The 20,114-nt window shown below is 46.5% G+C and overlaps 1 protein-coding gene across 5 annotated transcripts in view; it reads left to right on the top strand.

The window, feature by feature from the left end:
• The window catches only part of LOC133111153 (E3 ubiquitin-protein ligase NEDD4-like), a 39,268-nt gene extending 20,612 nt beyond the window's left edge, over window positions 1-18,656 (top strand). For 2 of the 5 annotated variants that reach the window (XM_061221307.1, XM_061221303.1), the window contains 22 exons: window positions 898-994; window positions 1,537-1,700; window positions 2,138-2,255; window positions 3,360-3,461; window positions 3,831-3,905; window positions 4,834-4,953; window positions 6,078-6,338; window positions 6,471-6,548; window positions 7,140-7,194; window positions 7,397-7,455; window positions 7,803-7,868; window positions 8,202-8,431; window positions 9,081-9,202; window positions 9,405-9,475; window positions 10,080-10,175; window positions 10,677-10,750; window positions 11,688-11,748; window positions 12,045-12,104; window positions 12,245-12,352; window positions 15,027-15,123; window positions 15,295-15,367; window positions 15,858-18,656. In XM_061221307.1, the coding sequence (XP_061077291.1) occupies window positions 898-994; window positions 1,537-1,700; window positions 2,138-2,255; window positions 3,360-3,461; window positions 3,831-3,905; window positions 4,834-4,953; window positions 6,078-6,338; window positions 6,471-6,548; window positions 7,140-7,194; window positions 7,397-7,455; window positions 7,803-7,868; window positions 8,202-8,431; window positions 9,081-9,202; window positions 9,405-9,475; window positions 10,080-10,175; window positions 10,677-10,750; window positions 11,688-11,748; window positions 12,045-12,104; window positions 12,245-12,352; window positions 15,027-15,123; window positions 15,295-15,367; window positions 15,858-15,960 (2,290 nt within the window). In that variant the 3' untranslated portion in view covers window positions 15,961-18,656. The remainder of the gene's footprint in view (window positions 1-897; window positions 995-1,536; window positions 1,701-2,137; window positions 2,256-3,359; window positions 3,462-3,830; window positions 3,906-4,833; window positions 4,954-6,077; window positions 6,339-6,470; window positions 6,549-7,139; window positions 7,195-7,396; window positions 7,456-7,802; window positions 7,869-8,201; window positions 8,432-9,080; window positions 9,203-9,404; window positions 9,476-10,079; window positions 10,176-10,676; window positions 10,751-11,687; window positions 11,749-12,044; window positions 12,105-12,244; window positions 12,353-15,026; window positions 15,124-15,294; window positions 15,368-15,857) is intronic. The other 3 variants (XM_061221304.1, XM_061221306.1, XM_061221305.1) reach the window with 3 other exon arrangements.
• Window positions 18,657-20,114: the final 1,458 nt, after the last annotated feature.

Here is a 20,114-nt window from a genome sequence, read left to right as displayed (position 1 = left end):
ATGCCAAGAGTCTGGAGGGTATTCTCGGTCTGTTCGACAAGTGAAACGTTTTTTTTCTTCGCAATACAAAGTATTTTTTGGTCATGCCTGTGGTCTGCCAGGTTGTTTGCTATTGCCGAGCCCACCAGTGCGTTCTTGCTTCTTCATTCTGATTTTGACAAATATTGGCTATCTCTCTGATTAATTTATTCATATTTTTCATCCTCATGATGTCCTGCTTTACTGGCATTGACACTTCAACAGGCTGCAAATGCAAATGCTATACCTAGAATCAGCTCTTGACCATTTTTTCGCTTTCTTGTTCACAGCTGGCCAAGAGACAGCTGAGCAGTCAATTGTCCAAGTACTTTTGGTCCCCTAAAATGGGGGACTTCATAAAAAGGGCTGTAATCTCTGCACAGATGAACCAATATGGATGTAAACACCCTCAAATTAAAGCTGACAGTCTGCCGTCTTTACCCCCATTTTCATTGATTAATTTTAAATACAATGTCATGGGGTACACAAGCACAACTAGAAGAATTGTGTCACTGTCCAAACACTTACAGACTGCAGTGTAGATAAATAATATCAGAGGTCAGCTAAAAGTGTACAGGCTAGACTGGCCTTCGTTCCTGACTGGATGCTTTTATTGGCTCTTTTATGCACTTATGGTCATGGGATGTCTCGAGCACGAATATGAATGGAAGCTTTATTGTTGAATGCAGGAATCCTAAACCGGTCTTTTCAGTCATCCAAGCCCCGTATTTAAATATTTAGGTCGAGTTACTGCAGGGCACATCGGTTAGTCGCAGATACGTTATTATTTATCATCTCCCATTCTCTACTCACTTGCTGTAACGGGGCAGCGGAAGGGGTGTTTAATTTATGATTTTATGCTCTTCTTTTATGGTGAAGTCATAAGTCCCGGGTCAAAGGTCACCTGCGGCTCAAGATGACGTACATGCCCAACGGCCTGGAGGAGGACGGCACGGAGCAGGGCGAGGATTTGGACGTAAGAGTTTCAGGAAATCCCCCTTACAGCTGTCCCAAATTCTTCAGGGTTACCTGCGTCAACAATGCCAGCCTTTATTTCTGAAACAAGCGCGTGATCCTAGTCCTGAGGGTGGTGAGCGGAAAAAACCCCAAAATGATTCGTTCTGCCAGGGTTCACTGAAGGGTATCAAGTTCAGGTGCCTGGCTGCTGTTTCAGGCAGTTATTGATAAAACCACCCAGTCATCATTCTTGGGACTGCCTGCTGCAAATGTTGCATTGGAACGCGGCGTCTGAAAAGGCCAGACTATATTTATCCTAACCTATCCCTGTGTCTCTGGTGTCTCACTTAATGGTGGAAAACACAGATGTTTTTAGGTGTCAGAAGAACTGGTTTCTGCTAGGCCACAAGAAGACTGTTTGCTGAAGAGGAACAGGAAGTGGTGTTGTAGAATGTGTTTGAAGAGATGTCCCCGCCAGCTTTGTTTGACCTGAGCAAATACTGCAGCTGGTAACCGTGGTGATGGTGGGGCCTGACCGTGTGGTTGTGTCATGTCGTGCAGCCTGGCTGGGAGTTTCTGGAAGGACAGGACATGTCTGGTCCCCAGCAGAATCCCCAACCTCCTGCACTGCCAGCTGGGTGGGAGGAGAGACAGGACAATCTGGGAAGAACCTACTACGTCAACCATGAGACCCGGACCACACAATGGCACAAGCCCACAGTCCAGTAGGCACTTGCTATTTGCTCTCTCTCCCTCTCTCCCTCTCCTACTCTCGCTTTCTCTCTCTCTAAAACAACTATAGACTTAGCTGCACTGGTTGAGTCACAGAGACAGTTCAGTTCCCATGTTTTTTTTTTTCCTGGGGGGGGGCAGGGCATGCAAGGTTTAGCACTGACACACCCATGGTATGAATTTTAACTGAGCATTTGATATCACTGTGGGTGGGTGTGTGAGCATGGGTGGACATGTGCTTGTGCGTGCGTCTGTGTGGCCTGGGGCAAATACATTTTTGAAATCTACAGCATTTCAAAAATTCTCTAGATGGAAAATGTGAAAATACTTTCTGCACTTCCCCAAGAATATTTTGCAGGTTTGTGAAGTATTTCAGAGAATTATTTGCGCAAGGTTAATTGGACTCCTGTTCCCTGGGTTCTTTTTACAGGAACAGTGAACAGGAAGCAGAACGGAGGCAGGCCAATCAAATGGAGGCACAGAACGCGTTCACCGCCCGGCGACAGATCACCGACCCTGTGGAAAGCCTGCAGCGGGATTCTTCAGAGGTCAGAGCAGCCAATCACAGCCCGCTGTACAAACAGTGCTCCGCACAGGCCTATCACAGGCACTCACTGTACCAATCCTTTACACGTAGCACATCAGTTGGCTAATCCCCGCACCACACCCAACATTCCCTTGCAATGGCCAATGCTCAGTTCCATATTTGGGCCTGTCCTGGCGCTGGAAGGATCTCTGTTGATTTGGGAGAGAGAGCTGTAGTGTGCATTGTAGTGTGCATGGCCTCTGATATGTGTGGATTTGACTGTCTGCTTCTTTCTTAGCCTGTAACCTGCCGGGGAAGTGGGCTGTGCTACCAGGCTTCTGGCAGCCATCGCAGATAGCCTTTATGTGCTCTGTTAACTAGGGGAGTAGCTAATGAGAGATGGGTATTTGGGGTTAGTCTTCCGAATGGACCCCACCCATCCCGGCTGTACAGTGTACACAGCATCACAGCAGGACAAAGCTCCATAACCAAGTATGCCTGTTATTAATCATGACCCTGTTATTAGTCCTACCCTAAAATTGGTGTGTATAAAAAAAATGAGTGCGCCTAGTCACAATACCGGTCCTGCCACATATGCTGTTCAAAGACACACTCTACTGTCTGACGTTTAACTCCACTTGTCATTTGTCATTGTTCTTTGGTTTAAGTGTTTGTCTTTCTGCTGCAGAGTCTAACCAGTGCTATTTGTGCTTGCCTGTGAGAGATTTTTCAGCATTGAGCTTTAATTATATCTTTTAAAGGTGGTATTTCCTGTTCGACTTCTTCGCCAGTTTATGTACGTTGATCGAATATGATAGAGCCTCACAGGCGTGACTGAGTGGCATGTTAAACGTGTATCTGTTCTTATCTGCGGTAAGTTTGCAGAATGCATATCTTTTAACTGTTTGATGACACCAAGTGCAGCCTGTGCTGGTTTAAGGAGAGCAAGAACTTTAAACGTTGTCTTAAAGGAGACCTTTCCAAAGATCAGCCTCTGAGGGTTCACCAAAGTATCCCAGGAGGCGAAGCTGAACTGTGAAGATTTGGATAACATCTTTGTTTAGCAGTGTGTTTGCATGTGCGTCTGTGTGGTGGTACTGAGGAAATGCGCACGGCTTGTTTGTAGAGCTGGGAGCTCATCACGGACGAGATGAACGCCATCTGTAACGATCTGGCTGGACTGCAGGCGTCTGAGCCTGTGCATGTCTCCCGGCAGGCCTCTCTCACGGTGCGTCCGCGGTGTCTTCCTGCTTCCACTTCCACCTGCTGTCGCGCGCGTTTACGTTTGCTCTCCCGGTAAACGCAAACACGCGCTGTGCTCACGGCTTCTCGGGGGGCGGGGGGCGGGGTCCGCTTGCTGTCCTGTGCTGCTTTCACATTTTTAACATTGGGGGGCTTTTTGGGGGGGGGGGGGGGGGGGGGTTTCTAAAATGTTACCATTCTCATGTGGGTCCCAAGTTGTGACAGCCAGACCTGGAGACTCAGGATAACATGAGAAGCGGTGATATACTGCCTTGGCTAAAATTAGGCCCTTGTAGCAGTGTGAAATGCATATGAGCCCCTTCCTGCTTTAAGATTGATTGTTCTGTTTCCTCAGCAGCTGCAGGGTCAGCCCAGTCGCCGGAACAGCAGCCAAAGCCAGCCAGGAGAGGAGCATCCCACTCAGCCTGTGGTGTGTGTCTCACGCGCCTCTATCACGGCGTGTTCATCCTTATTATTCACCCTGATTATTCACCGCTACTGTCACTGTGCAGGGAGACCCACAGGGCATTTATTAAACCTCTACACGTGTATTTATTTAATTTGCTAGTGCAAATGCCGCAGATGTCAACGTTGTTTAGCGAGTGTGTCCCAATTATTTATTTATTGTTTTGAATGGCTGCTATACGGGGAATTTTGCTTGGAAAGTAGAAGTCTGGATTTTGTCTGGCCGGATCTTCAAAGGAGCTGTGTAGTTTATCGGACAGGCTCATGAAACTGGCTCCTTGCGGTCTTTAGATGCTTGTTACGCTCTGAATGTCCGTGTTTAGCTCTGCGGAATATTTTCCCTGAGCTCTGTTGTCTTGTCCGGCCTCCGCAGCGGCGTTACACCACAGCATTCCTGCCGCGATCCCGACCAATGAGTGAGACTCGCGCCTGGATTCGATCGACGTTCGTCCTTATCTGTGACCCGCGATTCAATTCCCGTCTGTGTTTTTCTTCACCGAACCAGTTTGGCGGGGTTAAAAAAATTTTTTTCTCGTCAGGCCATGTTTTCTTTGGAATGAAGTTGACACTTCTATTCCGTCGCAAGAAACAGTTGAGCGGGAACGTTGACTGAATCCAGGCCTCAGACTCGCCCAGATTGGTGTTCAGCGGTGCGCTGCTCCCAGACCGCTGCATAGCTGCCCGGGTTGTGTTGTCCTTTCGCACTCCGAATCCGTGGCATTCCGTTCACCATCTGAACAGTAGCTGCGTGTCGGCGACCCCTTGGGGAGGCCATTTTAAGTACTTCGGGGAAAAGGGGGGGGGAATGCTCTGGTGGAGGCTGTGTGGCTATGTTTAGGCCAAGGCGCATTCTTACGCGGATGGTTTCTGTCGTCCCCTCCCGCGGTCGATAGTTCGTCCCGACCTCGACGGGCCTGCCGCCGGGCTGGGAGGAGAAGAGGGACAGCAAGGGCAGACGCTACTTCGTCAACCACAACAGCAGGACCACCTCCTGGACCCGCCCTCTCATCCAGGTAACCCCTGACCCGGCTCGCGCGCCCAATCAGGACTCTGTGATGACCCTGTGAGGCTTGCGTAGAGGCGCTTGATGTTCCCCAGTAGTTAATGAGCAGACACATGACTGGTGACTCACCAGCTCTCCATTGATGGCAGTGCCCCTTTCTCATGCTGATTTTACTCCCCTTTCAACAAGTTGAGTTATGCAGTTTGAACTCCCCTGCTGGATAAATGATCTGTGCTCTCTGCTGGGGCCCTCTTCATAATGGAAAATATGACCTGCTTTCAATGGACACATGATCGCATGTTCGTGTACACACACACACACACACGTACACATACTGGCGAGCGCACACACACGCCCACACACTCACACACACACACACACACACTCACTCACTCTTCTTCACCATGTGTGTTCTGTCCTACACACACACGCACTCTCTCTCACACACACACACACACAACCACTCTCACACACACACACAGTCTCACACGCGTACACACACACACACACACACACACACACACTCCCACTCTTCACCATGTTGCGGTGTGTTCTGTCCTAAACACACACACACACACACACCCACTCACACACACACACACACACACACACACATACACACACCCCCCCCCCCCCACACACTCACACTCACACACACATACCCACACTCTCACCCACACTCCCACACACACGCTCACACACACACACACTCCCGCACCCATACACACACACACACACACACACTCACACACGCACTCACTCACTCTTCTTCACCATGTGGCGGTGTGTTCTGTCCTACACACACACACGCACTCTCTCTCACACACACACACACACACACACACACACACTCCCACTCTTCACCATGTTGCGGTGTGTTCTGTCCTAAACACACACACACACACACACACACACCCACTCACACACACACACACACACACACACCCCCCCCCCCCCCCCCCACACACTCACACTCACACACACATACCCACACTCTCACCCACACTCCCACACACACGCTCACACACACACACACTCCCGCACCCATACACACACACACACACACACACACACTTCCACACCCACACACACACACTCTTCTTCACCATGTTGCGGTGTGTTCTGTCCTTGCAGACGACCTCGGAGGGCCCGCAGGCCGCGGCTGCAGCGGAGTCCCAGACTCCGGCGGTGTCCCAGACTCCGGCGGTGTCCCAGAGTGCCGCGGGGCACAGACAGTCCAGGGTGTCCCCGGCCACGTCCCCGCAGCGCTCCTCCCCCCAGCACTCCCCCAAACCCCTGCCGAAGGTCGACGGCATGCCCACGGGATGGGAGATCCGCAGCGCGCCCAACGGCCGACCCTTCTTCATCAACCACAAGACCAAAACCACAACCTGGGTGAGCTGCCCCACCCTCCCCCCCGTCTGTGGAGACGGTGTAGGCCCAACAGGGTCTGTACCCACAGGGCAGAGACCTCCGCTGGTCTCAGGCCTCTGTCTCACTCCTTTTCCTCTTTCCCTTCATAAACAGGACGATCCGAGGTTGAAAATCCCAGTCAGTGTGAGAAGGCGAGCTTCGCTGGATCCAAACGACCTTGGGCCACTCCCTGTAAGCACCTCTAGAGCCGCCCCTGATGGCAGCAGAACCCAATGAACCGCTCAGCTTCCAGCCAATCAGAGTAAAGCGCAGCACTGCTCAGCTTCCATAGAGCCAATCAGAGTTAACCGCAGCACATCTCCGTTTCCATTGAGCCAATCACAGTAAAGAGTAGCTCTGCTCAGCTTCCATAGAGCCAATCAAAGTAAACTGCAGCACATCTCCGCTTCCATTGAGCCAATCACAGTAAAGAGTAGCTCTGTTCAGCTTCCATAGAGCCAATCAGAGTAAACCGCAGCACTACTCCTTTTCCATTGAGCCAATCAGAGTAAAGAGTAGCACTGCTCCGCTTCTATAGAGCCAGTCAGAGTAAAGCGCAGCACTGATCAGCAGTTTGAGTAATGGAGAGCAAAAAGGCCAGCAGTATTCACTGATCTTCCAGCAAGAATCCGATCCTGCCCATCTGCTCTCTCTGTGCAGTTAAGACAAATGATGAAACCTGATTACGTAACCACAACGAGAAACCCCTTCTCATCTGTTTTCAATCTTGTGTAAAAATGTGAGAAAAAGAGGAGAATAACGGTCCTGTCGTGTCTCTTTTAGCCTGGGTGGGAAGAGAGGATTCACAGTGATGGAAGGATGTTCTACATAGATCACAGTATGTATGGCGTGCTTCTCTACACGGTGCTCTCTCAGTCTTTGCCTTCTCTGTAGCATGATGTTCAGTCTTATCTTCTGCATTTCACTTTTGCAGTGTTTTAGCGAGATGCCTGTTTGCCCTAATTCTCATTGTTATGTAACCACTTAAAAATATCCAATGAAAAAGAAAAACAGCTGATGAAAATAAAATGTATTTTTAGACACTAAGGCCACTCAATGGGATGACCCCAGATTACAGAATTCAGCCATAACTGGACCAGTGAGTATATTAAACTGATTTGTTGTAATGTTTTAAACCGCAAGGCTAACTATGACTAAGAGTTAATCAGGGTTATGCAGAGATGGTACCTCTGAGTCGTTTCTGAATGGGAGTGAGAGTAATCAATGAATGTGACCGTCTGGAGACGATGGTCTCTAAATAGAAGTGAAACGGCAACACCAGGGTAGGCCATTGGCTTTATGTCGAGGACTAATCTGTGCTCATTACTTTCAGACCTCTTTCCGTTTGGAGTCAGGTTAAACCATTAGTGTGTTAAGAGCACAATCAATCCAGGGCCCTGTTCTGCCTTTAGCGGCTCTGTTATGACTGGACTCATGTTGTTTCAGGCTGTGCCTTACTCGAGAGACTACAAGCAGAAGTACGAGTACTTCAGGAAGAAGCTGAAGAAACCGGTGAGCTAGACTTATTTGTCTTCTGCTTTTGAGCATTTAGCTGCTGCCACATGATTGGCTGTTAAATATTTGCATTAACAAGCTGGTGTACAGGTCTACCTAATAAAGTGCTCACGGAGTATACAGCACAAGGTGTGCGTGTGGCCAAGACTCAGTAATGTGAGTTTAGTTCAGCAAATTGAACGATGGAGTTAACTGAGGAGCTGCAGCCTTTTATACTCCTATCATCAAAGACACAGGAGAGTGTTCCTCCCCCAGACGTGTGAACAGGTCCAGCTCATGTCATTTAAAGGCAGGGGGTAACGCTAACCCACCTGGGCTGTCTCCCGCCAGGCCGACATCCCCAACCGCTTCGAGATGAAGCTTCAGCGCTCGGCCGTGCTGGAGGACTCCTACAGACGCATCGTGTCCATCAAGCGGGCCGACTTCCTGAAGGCGCGGCTGTGGATCGAGTTCGAGGGCGAGAAGGGGCTGGACTACGGCGGCGTGGCCCGGGAGTGGTTCTTCCTCATCTCCAAGGAGATGTTCAACCCCTACTATGGGCTGTTTGAGTATTCGGCCACGTGAGTGTCCCTGAGCGTCACGCCTCTCCCCCCCCTGTTCTCTCTGGTCTGGATACCTTCTCACCAGCGTGTGCTCTTCTATGAAGCATGCCAAGCGCTGCTGCCTATCAGAACAGAGTTTGCAAACAAGTCTGCCCAGGCACAACAAGTCTGTCTCCAAACAGACTTCAGTTGCAGGTGGACACAGCATATGCAGCTGAAAAGGGGGACTTTTTTAAGCTGCATATCCAACAGGGGTTGCTGGCATGTTAGCTGGTGCTGTCATCCTGAGACCCTCCCTGTCCTGGGTGAGCCCAGAGCCAGTTGCACATTGCTGGTTGGGGCTGCTGGGACTCAACACCAGACCGTGGGGCCCATCCATGCACTAGAGCAGGGACTCAACACCAGAGCGTGGGGCCCATCCATGCACTAGAGCAGGGACTCAACACCAGACCGTGGGGCCCATCCATGCACTAGAGCAGGGACTCAACACCAGACCGTGGGGCCCATCCATGCACTAGAGCAGGGACTCAACACCAGACCATGGGGCCCATCCATGCGCAAGCAGTGCCTGAACGGGGCGGAGCCTAGGCAGGCCCAGTATGGGGGTGCTTTAGTGTGTGCTGCACGACCCAGCTGTTCCTCACATGCCCCATCTTTTCTCTCACAGGGATAATTACACACTGCAGATCAACCCCAACTCCGGGCTCTGCAACGAGGACCACCTGTCCTACTTCAAGTTCATCGGGCGAGTGGCTGGCATGGCGGTCTATCACAGCAAGCTGCTGGATGGTGAGCATGTGTGACCTCCTTTTTCCTCTCTCTGTCTCTCCTCTCCTTCTCTCCCCCCCCCCCTCTCTCTCTCTCTCCCCCCCCCTCCTCTCTCTCTCTCTCCCTCTCCCCCCCTCTCTCTCTCTCTCTCTCTCTCTCTCTCTCTCTCTCTCTCTCTCTGCTTTGTGCTGTTGTGAGTGTGGTTTCTTCTTCCTCTCCCCAGCGTTCTTCATCCGGCCCTTCTACAAGATGATGCTTCAGAAGCTCATCACTCTGCAGGACATGGAGTCTGTGGTGAGTGTGCACAGATACCATTTTACACGCGTATGAGACGCAGCACAGACGCCATTTTACACCCGTGTATAAATGTAGCGTGTGCACATTTTTTAGGCCTTTTTCAGCTTTATTGGACAGTATATAGTATAGAGAGACAGGAAGAATGGGAGCGAGAGAGAGGGGAAGACATGCGACAAATGTCGGACGGTCGGATTCGAACCGCCGGCGTCGCGGCTCGCAATGAGCATGCGGTCAGTGCTCTACAGGCTGCGCCACCGAGACACCCCAGCGTGTGCACATTTATATTCATTCAGTAGGTTCTCTTATATTTTTATTTTTACATATAATCAAGGTGTACAGGTGCATATATTTACTGAAGCTTTTCAGGTTTCGTACCATGCTTATGGGTGCAGTGGTTGTACCCCATCAAACCAGCCCGGTTTGAGTGACAGTTCTCTATTGCACTAAACTTCCAGCCTGTACATTGTGCATGTGTACTGAAAACCGCATTTTGTATAGCTCATAATCCCAGTTTAGTCATTTGTCGGGTGCTATTTAGAATAACGTATGTAATGTGCGTGTTGTCACTGTAAATATTGATAATATTTCATTAAAATTTCAGGACAGTGAGTACTTCAACTCCCTGAAGTGGATTCTGGAGAATGACCCAACAGATCTGGACCTGAGGTTCACCATTGATGAGGAGCTCTTTGGACAGGTGGGTCCTGCTGATCATCAAACAACAGTTTCGGAATTAAATTATAAGATTGTTATTTTCATAGTACTGGCACACATTCTGGAAACGCTCTGCTGAAATAAAAAAGTTCAGTACTCTTAAAAGCCCTTTCTTCTGTTGTTTCTTTGGCCATTTTCATCTGTAGAAATGTATGTGAACTAATACATATGGGAAAATGTAACTTTTTTAACACAAATGCTAATTAGTTTTATTTTGATATTACATTTCTTACGTATTCCATTTTGTATGTGAAAAAGAGAAATTGTTGCAAAATTGCATTAATCCTCAAACTCTTTATGAAGAGTACTCTATAGTTAAAATATAGACTATATATCATGTAAAGGAAAGATGTTTTTTTGTAGCTCCTTTGCTGATCTTTTCCTTTGTGATCATTGTTGTGGTTGAGTTTCTGTGGATAGTTTTGCGTGAGGATGAGGTCTTAAGTTGAATATGAACGTGTGTGTTCTCCATCTGCCCGGTCAGACTCACCAGCATGACCTGAAGCCTGGGGGAGCGGATATCGTGGTCACCGACCAAAACAAGGACGAGTACATCCAGTAAGGACAACCACCTGTGTGCAGATAAAGGAACCACATCTTCTCATTGTGTCCTTATGTGTGTGTGTTTGTTTGTTTGTTTGTTTGTTTGTTTGCTTGTTTGCTTGTTTGACCATACGCTGTGACTCTTCTGTCCTTATGTTAGTGTGTGTGTGTGTGTGTGTGTGTGTTTGTTTTTGACCATACACTGTGACACTTCTGTCCTTGTGTGTGTGTGTGTGTGTGTGTGTGTGTGTTTGTTTGTTTGTTTGTTTGTTTGCTTGTTTGACCATACGCTGTGACTTCTGTCCTTATGTTAGTGTGTGTGTGTGTGTGTGTGTGTGTGAGAGAGAGAGAGTGAGAGTGTGTGTGTGTGTGTGTTTGTGTGTGTGTGTGTGTGTGTGTGTGTGTGTGTGTGTGTGTTTGACCATACACTGTGACACTTCTGTCCTTGTGTGTGTGTGTGTGTGCTTCCCAACCCTTCCTCACGCCCCTGTTGCTGCTTGTCTAGAATATAGTTAAGTCCCATTGTTCTTGGTTTCATTTATCTATTTTAACGGTTTTAAGACATAAAAGTGGTTGTTTTTTTCCCCTCATTAGCAGTGATACTAAATGCACTGAGGTGGAAAATCCAGGCTCAGAAAATAAGTCATTCCCAGTATTTTGTTCCTGGATTTGCTAATTAGCATTTCTTTAGCAATTGTTCTAATGAGCAATTCCAGGAGGTAGCCAGGAGGAAGAATTAATTGGTAAAATCAGCTGGCTGACTTAATGGGTGGAAGAAACACATGGCAAGCCTTTTACTTTCTGACTCCACCACCAGAGGGCACTGCTTCCTCTGGGAAATGCTCACTATTTATAACCTTAAACATAAACAATGATAACCTCAGTAGTTTTCTTTCCTCGAAGATACGAACATAATCCTAACACCAACTGCTGTTTCCCCCCTCAATTTCAGCCTCGTAATTCAGTGGAGATTTGTGAATCGAATACAGAAACAAATGACTGCTTTCAAAGAGGTAAAGACCATCACATCCTAGTATATCCCACCAGCCCTCCTCAGATTTTGGGGTTGTCTTGTACAATGTTGTAACCCAGAATGTTTTATATTTTTTTAAACCTAATTTTTAAAAATACATCAACACGGTTGCCTTACATTTCAGTCCTTTGGTAACCTCTTAAAGACAGAACTGAAAGTTGATGACCTGCTCTCTGCATAGGAGTCACAAGTCTTTCTCAAACTGTAGTGCTGTTTATTTGTGAACAGGCAGGGCAGTCATGACCTCCTGGCTGATGTCTGTGTGTCTCATTACAGGGCTTTTACGAGCTGATACCTCAGGACCTCATTAAGATATTTGATGAAAACGAGCTGGAGGTGAGACCCCCCCACCCCTTCCCCTCAATATCAAGGTGCCCTAATTTGCTCTTAGTGTCCTGAGACTGACCTCCCTGCCCCCGTCTCTGTCTCTGTACCTGCCCCTGCCCCTGTCTCTGCCCCCCCCCCCCCTCCCCCAGCTGCTGATGTGTGGCCTGGGGGACGTGGATGTCAACGACTGGAGGGAGAACACCAAGTACAAGAACGGCTACTGCGCCAACCAGCCCGTCATCCTGTGGTTCTGGAAGGTATGCGCTGTCACTCTCTCATCCCCGTGTCTAAGTGACACTCTCAGATGTAACGATACAGCGGTGACGCATTTCTGTTCTTTAGGGAATGCATGTCTTGGCTTACCTGACTAGACAGGGCTCTTGTTTTTCAGGATCCTCTGCAGTTTACATACAGGAATGGTGTGGGAGTTGATGATACGTTGTTATTTATACTGGACAAGATCTACAGTCATTTTGAAACAACTGCCAGTTCTGTTAGGTTTATGTTTTTTAAGTCTTCTAGTGCTTTTAACACAATTCAACCTCATATTTTAGCAAACAAATGGATGACATTTAAATTGCACAACTCAACAATTGCTTGGGTCATGGATATATTTCTTGTCTAGACCTTAATTAAGCCTTGGTTTCACCTTTGACAGTGCCATTAAACTTGAGAAGCAAATTAGTGCTGTTGTCAAAGCTGCCTTTTTTCAGTTAAGACAAATAGCCAAGGTCAAGGCCTATCTTTCTCAAAAGGATTTGGAAAGAGTGGTCCATGCTTTTATAACATCTCGGCTGGACTACTGCAATTCTCTATATATAGGCTTAGACCAGTCCTCTCTCTGCCGTCTGCAGCTAGTGCAGAATGCTGCTGCCCGCCTTCTGACTGGAAAAAAGAAACGGGAGCATATTACACCAGAGCTGTCATCCCTACATTGGCTTCCTGTCCGTTATAGGATAAATGTGTTTTTAAGGCAATGAATGGTCTAGCACCTACGTACTTGTCTGAACTCCTCAATATGTATTCCCCAGCTAGATCACTTAGATCATGCAATCAGCAACTTTTGGATGTCCCTATGTCGAGGAGAGCTAGGAGGGGTGACCGGGCCTTTGAGGTAGCTGGCCCCAAGCTGTGGAACAGCCTACCGCCACATATTAAATCTGCCCAAAACATAGATGTTTTTAAATCCTTGTTAAAAACCCACCTTTTTAGTGAGGCCTTTATGTCAGACATAAATGGGAAATCAAGATAATGTACATGTATTTCATTTTATTTCATTTTATTTCATTTTATCTCATTTTATTTCATTTTATCTTTAATTTTATTGCATGGTTTTATACAGCACTTAGTGCTTTATAAAGAAAGTTTATTATTATTATTATTATTATTATTATTAATTTGTCAGACTTGATACCATTTTAACAATGACCGGGGCCCCATGAGGTACAGTTTCATTCCACTTTTTATTCACACTCCATGCAGCTTACTATAGGCAGAGTCATCCATCTTGTAACCTTCAAAACTTTCAGATGATTCCGCCTTAGTGGGCTGACTTAATCAAGGCATTGACCTGGCCTACAAAAGGGAGGTTGAATCATTTGTTAGCTGGTGTGATTTTGAAATTTGAATGTTGGCAAGACCAGGGAGTTCATTATTGACTACAGGAGAAAGATTAAGTGTCTCCCCATTTTTGATTAAGTGATTTAAGTATTGTTGGTCAGCAAATAGAAACTATGCAGTCATACAAATATCTTGGTGTCCACCTGGACAATAAACAAAAGTGGAAAAAGAACACTTATGTTGCATTCAAGAAGACACAGTCAAGATTATTCTTCCTGAGGAGGCTAAGATCCTGAGATATTAGTAGGGAACTCCTGCTTGTCTTCTATCAGGCGATCTTAGCTAGTGTCCTTTATTACACTGCTCGGCTAGAGGGGCAGTATCACGGCGGAAGATAAAAACAGGATCAATAAGCTGATCAGAAAGGCTGGGTCTGTGATCAGCATGGCCCCAGATTCACTTCAGGTCACTCTTGAAAAGAGAATAAGGGCCGAGCTGCTGACGGCCCTGTTTTATGAAGGCCACCCATTATATGGAGTTTTTCATTCAGTGAGGTTCATTCAGTGTGCGATTGGTGATGCCTCGCTGTTCTATTCAACGTCTCAGAAGGTCCTTTGTTCCAGCAGCGGTCAAAATCTTTAATGAACGCTTAAGTGATTCACGGCAGTTTCCAGCTGTTAGTCATGAGAGATCAGGCTTTTTACAGTGTTGTTGTATTGGGAATGTAATGTTTGTATTTTGTAGTGATGTGGTGGCAAATTATTTTCCTCCACGGGGAGGCATTTTTTGCTTCCTTTTACAAGCAAAAAAGGTACAAATTAATTATAAACATTTACCATTTAGTAATACATATCGCGCCTTTATCCAAAGCGCTGTACAATTGATGCTTCTCATTCACCCGTTCATTTACACACTCACACACCAACGGCGATCGGCTGCCATGCAAGGCACAAACCAGCTCGTCAGGAGCAATTGGGGGTTAGGTGTCTTGCTCAGGGACACTTCAACGCACCCAGGGCGGGATCGAACCGGCAACCCTAGACGACTGCTCTTACCGCCTGAGCCAATGTCCCTCCTATTACTAGTGTGTGTATTGAATACCACCCCAGTGACAAGCACGTGTTTCATTACATTACAGTTGTTAGACTAAGCAGGAGACAATCCTCCCCTGGAGCAATGCAGGGTTAAGGGCCTTGCTCAAGGGCCCAACGGCTGTGCGGATCTTATTGTGGCTACACCGGGAATCGAACCGCCGACCTTGCGTGTCCCAGTCATGTACCTTAACCACTACGCTACAGGCCGCCCCTGTGTACCCTTACAGGTACCTTAACACACCTTCCTTCCTGACTGAGTGCTCTTTGTGAAACTCAGGCGGTGCTGTTGATGGATGCGGAGAAGCGGATTCGTCTGCTCCAGTTCGTGACCGGCACGTCCCGCGTGCCCATGAACGGGTTCGCTGAGCTGTACGGTGAGTCCTCTTCCCAACCGTCCCTCAGCGACGTGTAACCGAGCCGTTCGCTCTGTCCTGAGGTATGACAAAATGGCCGCCGGGATAAAGAGTTCTGCTCTCCACAGTCACAAGATCTTCCCCTGTTTATTAAGCCTCATTTAACCACTGTGTTCTTCTCACCCAAACCAGGCTCCAATGGTCCACAGCTGTTTACCATTGAACAGTGGGGTACTCCTGACAAACTGCCCCGAGCCCACACCTGGTGAGTTTCTCAGAGCTCATGCTTTCTGTGCTATTTCAAAACTGATCCAGGGTCAGTTTTCTCCACTCAAAGTCACATCTCAACCATTTTCTATGTAAAGCTTTTTAAAAAGTAAAAAAAAACAGGCTGATCTAGAGTCAGCTGAATATACATTACATTACATTAATGGCATTTGGCAGACGCTCTTATCCAGAGCGATGTACAGTTGATTAGACTAAGCAGGAGACAATCCTCCCTGGAGCAATGCAGGGTTAAGGGCCTTGCTCAAGGGCCCAACAGCTGTGCAGATCTTAATGTGGCTACACCGGGGATTGAACCATCGACCTTGCGTGTCCCAGTCATGTACCTTAACCACTACGATACAGGCCGCCATACACACAGACTCTCCACACCCCTAGAGAACGCAGATCTTCGTCTTTCCAGAAGCTGTCGCGTGGCGTCTGTGTATTGGAGCTGATGTTCTTCTCTGCTTTATATTTCTCCTCTAAAGCTTCAACCGCTTGGACCTTCCCCCGTACGAGTCGTTCGAGGATCTGAGGGAGAAGCTGCACATCGCCATCGAGAACGCGCAGGGCTTCGACGGGGTGGATTAGGGGCGCGGGGCAGGCCGGCGAGGGTAACTGAAGAGTACACCTATCGGTGGGCAGCGCTGGGCAGCGCTGGGCACCTGCACCCCCCCACGCAGGCAGAGCACGACAGCCCTGGATCAGCCCAACAGAGGAATACAGGAGGGGGGGACAGTGTCCAGAGCGCAGAGCTATATCACCCCTGGCTGCATGTTCTTAACGCCCCTTTGGAGCATGGGTTAGATAACGGAAGAGCTCAAATATATCCCTCCACTCAGGTGTTCGTTTCTCTGATTGTCTCTTCTTTATACGAAAGCGTTTACAGAACTGAGGCCTGGCTACAGTCCTACCGCACGGAGCTTTGTGATTTATCTACAAACATATGCAAGCGTTTCCTTTTCTATCACTAACGCCATGTTATTAGTTTGACTCGGTAATGAAATATTTAAAAAGCATGAGAAATGGAAAAACTACATAATGCTGTAAGGTGCTTGTGTTTGTGTAGTTCATAATTGTACAATATATGTGCATATGCATGTATACACATGTATACTGATGTGAATGTATCGATGCAGATACACATAAAGTATGTTTATAAATGTATGCCTGTATATCTTTGAATAGGTCTACTGTGGAAAGGGGTGTATCAGATTCAGAGGCTGACCTGGTGAAGTCCATTTGGTCTTATGCAGTAGAAACCTACGGTTTATCAGTTCTATCAAGGACAGCCAGTCTTTCAGAACGACTGGGTGATCCGACAAATAATGTCCAACAGGAGTCTTACAAACTTGCAGTCTTGTAATCATCTTTAATCGGCAAACAGCTTATCCATCTTTTCCGGTGTCTTTTTCCAACACGGGTTTACAGTCCTGTCCTGTCATACGCTGCTCTCTCATTAGGGAAAACTGTATTGCCTGCTCTCTGAAATGGGCCTAGCTCTGCGGGTACTTAGGTCGCTGGTTATTTTACATCTGTGTGTGCCCTGAGAAATGAACGGGAGAACATGCCTTTTTCCGATTGAAGTCGCCTTTTTTCTTTTTTTTGGGGGGGGGGGGAGGGTAATTTTTGATGGCCGCAGTTATTAAAGATGATGACCCCTCAGCAAAGATTCCCGTGTCTTAGGTTGCAGGACAGTACCCTTTGTGCACTAAATGTGAACTAATTTTGGTTCTGGCAGTGGAAATACATTGCACGAAGAGTAGAATAGCTACAGAGGTCACATAGAACTTTTAATCAGTGTTTCCTATTCCTGTTTACTTAGTTGTAGTCCTTAATTGTTCCCTTTTGGTGGAGCAGTTAATTGAATGTGTCGGCCTTTTCCTCCACTGCTATGTCATCTTTCACTTCGGGAGAGCGTAGGCGACCACTGCTACGTCATCTTTCGATTCGGGAGAGCGTAGGCGACCACTGCTACGTCATCTTTCGATTCGGGAGAGCGTAGGCGACCACTGCTACGTCATCTTTCGATTCGGGAGAGCGTAGGCGACCACTGCTACGTCATCTTTCGATTCGGGAGAGCGTAGGCGACCACTGCTACGTCATCTTTCGATTCGGGAGAGCGTAGGCTAGCACACCTCTCCTCAGACGTTGTGCTGCCAACCAGTCTGCGCGGTTTCATTGTCATGGTGATGAGCCAGGGACTACCCTGCAGACTGGAACCCTTCCTATCTGGTGATGCTGGCCTGCAGCGCTGCTGGTCTCAGCTGGCCCAGGCAGAGTTGCCATTTGATACCAGGTCAAAGTGACGCACCACGCCAAGAAACAGTGCTTATGCAAAACAAGCCCCAACTAGCCTGTGTCTTCTTGTCATAACTAAAATAATGTTGTGATGTGCGCAAAGTTTACATGAATTTCAGATGTAGATAAAATATAAAAACCAGCCAAATGGTAGTGAGATCTTCCCCATTTAAGTTTCAGTACTTATTCGTTGTGTAGGTTCATTAAAATCAGGTTTTGAATAGTTGTCTAAAAAGGGAGGCTCTCTCCCTCTTCTGTTTGTAGTTCACTAGTTGTCACTGAAATATAACTATTGAGTTTTTTTCTTTTGTATTGCTTAGTTTTCTGGATTTTGATGTCTATCACTTTAATTGAACATATGTTTACACTGTCTGGTGTTTAAATCCTTGATTTTATTTTCTACTGTCTTGTATGTTAAAAGTTTTGACTTTTTTACTTGTGCTGTTAAAGAAAGAAGCACGTTTGCTATGACTTGTAGTTTTAAAATGTTTTATCATATGAATGTTTTCATATTTCAATAGTGAAGGATTGTTTTTACTTTAGAATTCTCAGCTCTTAATTGAAATTTTGACTATAAAATGTTTACATGTAAACATTGCTGAAAATAAGCAAATACTTTCTTTTTACATGTAATTTACAAGACTGTTAAATTACAATGCCTTTATTTGTATCATAAATTGTACTATACAGTATTTTGATTATCAGAATTATAATGTATTGAAATATATTCTTATCCCTGGGGAATATAGTTTAATGCCCTAGAGTTCAATATATTTAATATTTCAGACAAAATTAAGAAAAATGTATATATCATAAATATGTTGAATACATATTATTCTAATAAGAAATGTATTTTGTATTAATTGAATACGTTACTGTACAGTAATATTTCATCAACATGTTAACATAGATTTTAACATCAAAATTGCATGCCCATGTAAATGGTGGCATATTTTGAAAAGTAAATAAACAAAATGTGACTTCCACTTGTCTGAATATATTTTCTTTCCTTTATGACATTCTTTTTTGCACACGCTTTCTTACTGCTCGGTTAACTGTGCATAACTGAACAATACTGGTACTACTGAACGACCCTAATCAGCCGTCAGCTTACCCGACTGTACTCTCATTTTGCAGGTGAGACAGAATTCGGTGGAGCGGTATATTCGAGTTCTATACAATACACCGAATTGTGAGTTCGGTTTAAAGGGGAAATCATTTCCTGAAGATGTTTAAACTAATGTAGACCTACTGTGTTGTCATTAGCAATAGCACGAGAACGGAACTGCAAATACTTAATCTAGATCTAGATATAATTAATGAATTCACGCTCCATTCCCCGTGGAGATTTTTATTTATTTATTTATTTGCAATACCATAATCTAACTTCAAGTCACAACTTCAAGTGGATTCCACAGTGCAAAGGTGTATCTGTCCGTCGGAGCTGTAATACCAGAGCAAACCAGATAGTGGCGTTAAAATGCTTTTTATTTATCTGTCTTTTGCGCAATTCTTCGCCACTGTAGCCGTGATATCCCTCTAGCTGTGCGCAGCGGTACTAAATGTATCGGGTGTCCACTACCAGGATAAAACGGTCACTTGATAAAAAGACAACACGCGCGAGTTCACTTCCCTATGACCGTTATCTTTGTTATTTCTGTGCATGTGAGTAGCGCTGGCAGACATGCTGCTACGTGGCAGGGTACAGCTGGACTATTTTTCATTTTGGAACTGGTGTAGCCTAAAACAGTACTTCAGCTGTTAGATGGTTTGTTTTCCTGTCATATACTGTTCTTACTTTGCAATATGTGATGCAATAATTGACGTGAGAATAGTTTTAGAATTACACTGATGGCTAACAGTAGCCTACTGGGATTAACATCTTTAAAAACACATTACTAGTTTTACTTTTGTCAATTGTTATAATCACTGATTCATTATTTGAATCTTTAAAATGGATTAACAAACTCTTCCCCAAATTGATTAGAGCACTGCCTTCTAAAGTGGGCTATTATAACTTTGCCCAGTGTAAAGGATCTCATATTTCAGCCCTGAATGAATTCCGTGAACGCACCCTTTTACTTTCGTTCAGAGACTTTCACTTTTTCGGTGGAGTACGGGAGTAGGACAGCCTAGCTCTGTCAGAGATGCTCTGTGTTAAAAAGCTATTGATTATGTCCACCAGGCAACGGCTCCCTCCCTCCTCCACTCTCTCCAAATCTCCAACCCCCCACCCAGATTCACACTCTGTGGGGGCAGGGACCGCCCTCTCTTCTGGTCCAGGTCATAGGTCACGCTCAGGGCCATGCAGCTCTTTGGACACTGCAAGGGTCATTGGGGATGGGCTTCTCTCAGAGCAGAAGACCACTGTCCTCGGCCAATAGGACCGCAGCCTGGAAGAGCCGGATCTACTTTTCCCCAGGCCCCAGGAATATTCAGAACAT

The sequence above is a fragment of the Conger conger genome, chromosome 15 (genome assembly GCF_963514075.1).
Source record: "Conger conger chromosome 15, fConCon1.1, whole genome shotgun sequence".
In the NCBI taxonomy this organism is placed as follows: domain Eukaryota; kingdom Metazoa; phylum Chordata; class Actinopteri; order Anguilliformes; family Congridae; genus Conger; species Conger conger.
The sequence above is the reverse complement of the archived record's forward strand: the minus strand, read 5'-3'. Positions and strand labels throughout refer to the sequence as shown.